The sequence below is a fragment of the Gossypium hirsutum genome, chromosome A03 (assembly GCF_007990345.1).
Source record: "Gossypium hirsutum isolate 1008001.06 chromosome A03, Gossypium_hirsutum_v2.1, whole genome shotgun sequence".
NCBI classification, from domain to species: domain Eukaryota; kingdom Viridiplantae; phylum Streptophyta; class Magnoliopsida; order Malvales; family Malvaceae; genus Gossypium; species Gossypium hirsutum.
In genome coordinates this window covers 48078935-48085376 of record NC_053426.1, presented here as the reverse complement: position 1 = coordinate 48085376, position 6442 = coordinate 48078935, and the positions used below count along the sequence as shown (strand labels likewise).

The window sequence follows — 6442 nt, the reverse complement described above, 5'->3', positions numbered from 1 at the left end:
CAATAAATTCAAATATGCTTTACATTTAGCTTTTGTTTTTGATGATTTGACATGACATATCCTAATTTATTAAGTTTTATATTAAAGTTTTACAGTTTCAACAATAAAAGCAACATATTGTCTCGATAAAATATTAATTTGATGTCAATTTGGAATCCTCACTAAAAGGTTTATACTCGTTACAAAGTCTATCTAATGTCCAGAGCTAGACCATTATGGTGGCCTAGGGGCACCTTGCAAAAAAATCTGAGAAATTTTTAGAAACTTTTAATTAGGCTCCCAAAATTTTTGAAAAAATTCACTTTAAGTCTTTAGAAAATTTTAACAAAGCCCTTTAAATTTTTGAAAATTTTCATTATACCTTTTATTTTTTAAAATTTTAAGTAAGCTCTCTTAAAACTTTTGAAAGTTCTCACTTATCTCACTTATCTCACAAAAAATTTAATTAAATCCCCAAAATTAAAAAAAAATTCTCACTTACTAACCTCCCAAAACTTAATCCCAAAATCTATAATTCCCAAAACTGATAGGAAGGTAGGGAATTATTTTGAAAAGTATATCTTATTAAATTTAAAAAAAATTATAATCTTATTAAAATCAAGACTGAATTGAGATAATTTATAAATATTAATTTTTTTTATAATTATAACGAAATTGATAAAATGTCTAATCGTTTAAAGCTACAAAATTATCACGACTTCACGCACTTAACAAAAGAAAAACCAAAACACCATAATTAATTGGACCATAGTTGAGTCACCACAACTTGTTAGGTATAATGTTTCAATATTTCGGGAAGGTGATAAACGTTCTCATTCCAAGCAAGAGGGAGAAAATATGGTTTGGTGATACATAGAATCATACCTCTAAATTCAGATGTGATCTGATGCCGACTTTCAATGCATCACCCATCAAAGACAAACATTAATCAGCTCTTAAGAACTGTGTCACAATCACTGTACACCCATAGTTTTTAAGTATTATCCAACAATGTAGACATCATCAAAAGATAGTATGACTGCTTTCTTTTGTATAAACCAAGGGCCAATGTACATCCAAAAGGGGAAAAAAAATTATCCTATATGGTCGGTCATTGTTAAGAAAATGTTTCAGGCCTAGCCTAACTCTAAAGCCACAATGAATCAATCAATCTACACGACTGCTAAATCACGGATATAGTCTTCCCACATTTCGGTCGCAATTGAATCCCTTAACTGTGAACTAAGTTCTGGTTGCTCTGCTTCAAATGCAACTTCCAGACCATGGGTATCAACAGGCATTATTGCTTGTTCCACCTCTTGTGGAGCCAATGATTCTTGTATCTGTAAGGCAGTCTGTGGTTCATACATTTTAAAAAGCATGTCATCTGGTTTCTCCCTACGGATGTAATTATGCAATGCACATGCGGCTACTACCAATTTCACTTGTGTTTGCAATGGGTAGGGAGGAGCCGACATCAAAATAGGGAACCTTTCCTTCAAGGCCCCAAAAATACGATCAGTAGCATTTCGCAGCAAGAAGTGTCGTTGATTAAATAGCTCCTTGGCATCTTGGCGATGATAACCACTGGGAAATTCATTTGAGTTATAAGAGACACCAAGATACGGGGCAATAAAGCCTGGCATATTTGCATACTTGTTATCCACAAGGTAGTATCTTCCTGCATCAATTAAATTTTTCATCCAACAAGAAGTTTAACGCTACATATGTTGTCCGTATATATGTTAAGATCCCATCCCTTAAAAGTATACTTAGATTAATTATTCAAACACTATGCAAATATGTCAATCTATTCAGCAACCCAAAAAAAAAAAAAAAAGAATTAGTAAGCGTTTATCTGGTGAATATGTAAATACCTTCAGGGACTTGCAACTTATTGCGCCTAGTAAGTGCTGAATTTAGAACTCTCAAATCTGATGCTGAACCTTCCCAGCCAGCTAGAACATAATGGAATTTAAGATCAAATGAACAAGCTGCCAGAACATTTTGAGAAAGTAAACCATTCTTATTTCGGAAAGGTCCTTGCTCATCTACACCAACCATCACTGGAACGTGTATGCCATCAACTGCTCCAACACAGTCCTAGGAAATGTTGTTGAAAATGAGATAACTGTAACCCAAATATAGATATTAGCAGAACTACATCATTTAGGGGTACCTTAAAATATGGATAAAATCGAGGATCCTGCGAGATTTCTGGAGGAACATCAGATTCCGGAGGCTGAAAGAATTCTAATGAAATTGCCATAATTGCATTCAGAACATTATTGAAATGGCGACTGATGGTTTCACCAGAGTATCTAAATAACTCCTGAACAGCCCGAGTCCGTAGGTTATGGCCAATTATGAACAAGAAAATAGCTAATTGCTCCTCAATCTTGATACGATTTGTATGCCGAAGTAAGCCTTTGCCTTGCAGAATATCACATAATTTGTAAAACACTGGCTTATCCATGCGAAAATTTTCCAAACACCGCTCACTCTGTCCATTAAGGACCTCATCTACAAACTTTGTACCATTCAATGCAAAATTATGGCCCAGTTCTTTCGGCACAAAATTTCCATAGATTCCATCCTTTTCATCATCAGAGCTCTCCATGAGAAAACCAGCCACTGCACTTAAGAAGGCAGATCAATCATCACCATAAAAAAAAAGATGTAACAATTTTAATGCAACAAGGAGCTAACCTACCCTACCCAAGCACAAAAGTACACCAGTTAAACGCAACAGGTTAGAAGTTAATCAATGCAAACACCCTCTAAAGCCCTCATGCTACTATTTTTGGCTGAAAGCACCTGATCAAACGATAAAGTTCATGGAATTATAGCTGCAAAAATCTTTAGTAGACAACATGAAGAATCCTCAGAATCTCTATCCAGGACATACAAAGAATTTATAGACCAGATCACCACCTAAAAAATGAAATATTCTAGTTCCCATCGATTAGTAAACTCCACATTCAATATCATTAGTTAGTTTGGTGCCTTACTAACAAAGAAATAATGAAGCTAAATATTACGCCTCACAAAATAGTAATGGGCAACTACTCCGGAATCCATCTCACCACAACTGAAATGAAGTAGTAAATAGTGTAACTAGAGATATATCCTATAAAATCACCACTAAAATAAAGATCAGAGTAAGAAATACTAATGAGGTAGTGAACGCAAGAAATAAGTAAAAATATCATGAAATTTGATATTTCGAGGCTTCAGTTGCAGTGATAAAACAATGGGTGCTCTGAAATCCAACGCCATCATAGACTTTGCTATAAGGTCCTTATTTTCTCATTTTTCAATTCACGTCAATCAGGGTAGGAACACAATAACAACAATAAACCAAAGCAAGACATTCTAGCGTAATGCTATATTTTTCTTAAGAAGAAAGTATGACTATTATTGTGTTCAAAACAGCTGCTTTCTCTCTAAAGCCATCCCTGAAATTGTTCAAAAAATGGAATAATCATTCTTTGTTTAGCCACAGCTATTCATCAACTGAAATCATAGCACAACTTTTTCCCCAAGTTTCTCAAAATGTCAGACAAAAAACCATAAAAAGAACATAATAAAAGCTGATGAAAAGGATCATAAATAAACAATGAAGGCTTTTGTTATAATGAAAAAAGAAATTCAAACAAAAAAAATCCAAGAAATGCGATTCAATGCATAGATTCAAACCCTAATATCCAAGAAATGCGATTCAATGTATCCTTTTGAAATCCAATCAGCCACATTGGAGGGCGATTCCCTCCACAACAATCTCAAACTGATAAATAAACAAATATAGCTCCCTGGCAGAGACATAATAACAACAAAACAAACAACAAATATTTCAGATATAACAAACAATGATATGTGGAGAAGGTGTAGATAGATTATAGTGGAGTAACAGCTTTTTTCTAAGAATAATAATATCAAAATGTAAGGAAAGAAGGAATAAATGGAGGAATGTTGCATTTTGGTAGAGAAAGAAGAAAAAAGCAATACCGGAGAAAAGCGGGGTTTGAAGGAGGAGTGCAAAGGGTGATTTAATTTACATGAAATTGAAGGGAGAAATCGGGAGAGGAGTGTGATAGTAGTAATAGGAGCAGCAGGGCAGCAAGAGAAAAAGGCAGCAATTTTGCAGAGTCTCTCCACTGTCTCCTCCACTACTGGGAGGCTTTTCTTCTCGCTTCACTTCAGGAGCAGGGTTTAATATATATTACTATTCAAACATGTGCGTGCTGTCTTTCGGCTACAATGTTCAGCTCGGCCCATTTTCATTATGCCCCTTCCCTTCTCTTCTCTTCTAAACAACCCAACCCACCCTTATTTCATCCCATCAATTCATAAATATATATATTCTTCTACGCGCCGATCATCATCTATTGTTATATTTCCTCCATGGATGTTTTCCTGCTATTGTCCTGATCAACATTTTGTATTAAATGAAAAAGGTTTTTAATGTCATTAATTCAACGATTGAACTTCCAATTCCATTGATTATGTTTTTCTTTTTTTTTTTGAAGTATGGCGGCCAACATTTTGTATTAAATGAAAAAGTTTTTAACGTCATTAATTCAGCGATTGAACTTCCAATTCTATCGATCATGTTTTATATTTTAAATATGGGTACAGTTTGTAATCTCGCTGGATAAAAATTTGGATTTGAATACTCCATGTAAGAGGAAGACTTAATTTAATATTACTTCTTAAAAGTATTTTTGAACTCAAAAGTAAAAATAATATTTTTTGGTGTATTACGTCGTTTGGTTTGGTGTATTAGTAAAACGCACCTAATCCGTTACCTTCCTAATCGGTGAAAACCATCGATTTCTATTCCCCCTTTTGCCCAGATTAGCTACCGATTCAGCATCACCTCCCTGATTTACCCTCCCCCGATCCCCTTTGTTTCTCTTCTGTTCCTTCATCCGATTTCCTTCCTTGTTTCTTTGCTTTTCTTTTCTTCCGATTTGCTCCCACTCCATTACGCCTCTTTTCTGCCAAATTGCTCCCTCCTTTTCTTTTCTTTTCTTTTTCTCTCTGCCACTCTTTCGATTCCCTTCTCAACCAGTCGACCTTTTTTTTTCTTGTTCTCTCTGTCACTCCGATTGCTCTCAGTTGGTGGGTCTTCAGGTTTCTGCAACTGAAAGGTAAAGGAATGGAATCACTGTAATACGCTTCAACTCTCTTTTTTCTTTTCTTTTCTTTTCTTTTCTAACTCTCTTTTTCTCTCTGTAATTAGTGTAACAAAGGAATCTATGCCTTAGTTTTATGAATGTTTTCTTGCATGGAAGTTAGGGTCCCAACTATTTAATTTAATTTTATAAGTTGATATTGGTGCAAATATGTATAATCGAATGAGAGTGGTAGTGAAAAGCTGTATAAAATTGGTGTGATCTTTTGAACTCTGATGAAGTATGAGTTGAAATATAACAGTGGGTTTTCTTCTTCAATAAAAAAATTGGAAGAATATATAAAATATACTTTTTACTGATTCAATTTGATTTTTAATAGGTTAATTTAAAATCCGGTTCTTACATGATCACCAAACTAAATGAGCAACTGATTGGACCAACCCAGTGAATCAGTCCAGTCCCATTTTTTTAATTTCATGGTTTGATGCAAAACAACAGAGGTAAAGTATAAAACAGTAGCAATAAGTAAATGTGAAAAAAGAAGTCAAAATAGTGGGAAACATTCCCATAACTCAGCGCTCATTCTCTGGTGAAATACTATCAAGCAAACTGTTGATCCAATGAAATAAAGAAGATCTGAAAGGGTAATAAAGAAGATCAAGCAAACATGTTCTTAGTATCAATGGCTGCCTTGTAGTGTCTTTAGCTTTTTTCTGCATGTTAGCAGATTCGAATCACTGCCTTGTTAGTGCAGTGACTTCTTCATCGATTATTGCACTGTTAACCTAATTGGTTTCCCCTTTTCTGATTACAGGTTGTTCTTCATATATCTCTGCCCCGATCAAGTCAGTACAAGTTAGTTTCCAAGATTGCATGTTTCTATTGCTGTTTATTTCAAATTTCTGTTTATTTCCCTTTGAGTCATCGTATGACATTGAAGTAATAGAGATGTTTATCTTCATCTGTTGTGCATGTATATGATTGAAACTTTATTTGTTATCTCGGTCTCTGTTGTCATTGATTCCGTTTATTATGTTCTTCATCATTTAGCACAGGAAGATACAGTGGTGGGAATAATTTCATCGATTTTTGCTATTGTCTGATTAAATCTTGATTAAGGATGATCTTGACAGTGCTATATGAAAGAAATATTATAAAGCATTATTATTCTATATTACCTTTAATCTATAAGAAACGATAAGAAAGCATACAATTTATTGAATCATGATTTTTATGCTGGATGAATAGACTATGTGATGATAAAATTTGCATGTAGAGAGAGATAGAGAGCCAGTGATGATGACAACACTCCCCTTCAATCCCTT

The 6442-nt window shown here is 34.3% G+C and overlaps 1 protein-coding gene across 4 annotated transcripts; it reads right to left on the bottom strand.

Annotated features, from left to right (window-relative positions):
* Positions 1-999: 999 nt before the first annotated feature.
* LOC107887180 (uncharacterized) lies at positions 1000-4299 on the bottom strand. Of its 4 annotated transcripts, XM_016811344.2 has the most exons (5): positions 3988-4254; positions 3679-3791; positions 2159-2613; positions 1857-2082; positions 1000-1660 (listed from the first exon to the last, which is right to left on the bottom strand). In XM_016811344.2, exons 3-5 carry the CDS (start codon positions 2597-2599, stop codon positions 1152-1154), a joined length of 1176 nt encoding a protein of 391 aa, XP_016666833.1. In that variant the 5' UTR covers positions 2600-2613; positions 3679-3791; positions 3988-4254; the 3' UTR covers positions 1000-1151. The 4 variants fall into 4 exon arrangements, with proteins under 4 accessions (XP_016666833.1, XP_016666831.1, XP_040952306.1 ...); XM_016811342.2 differs by lacking the exon at positions 3679-3791 and having other exon boundaries at positions 3988-4299; XM_041096372.1 differs by lacking the exons at positions 3679-3791; positions 3988-4254 and adding an exon at positions 2693-3636.
* Positions 4300-6442: the final 2143 nt, after the last annotated feature.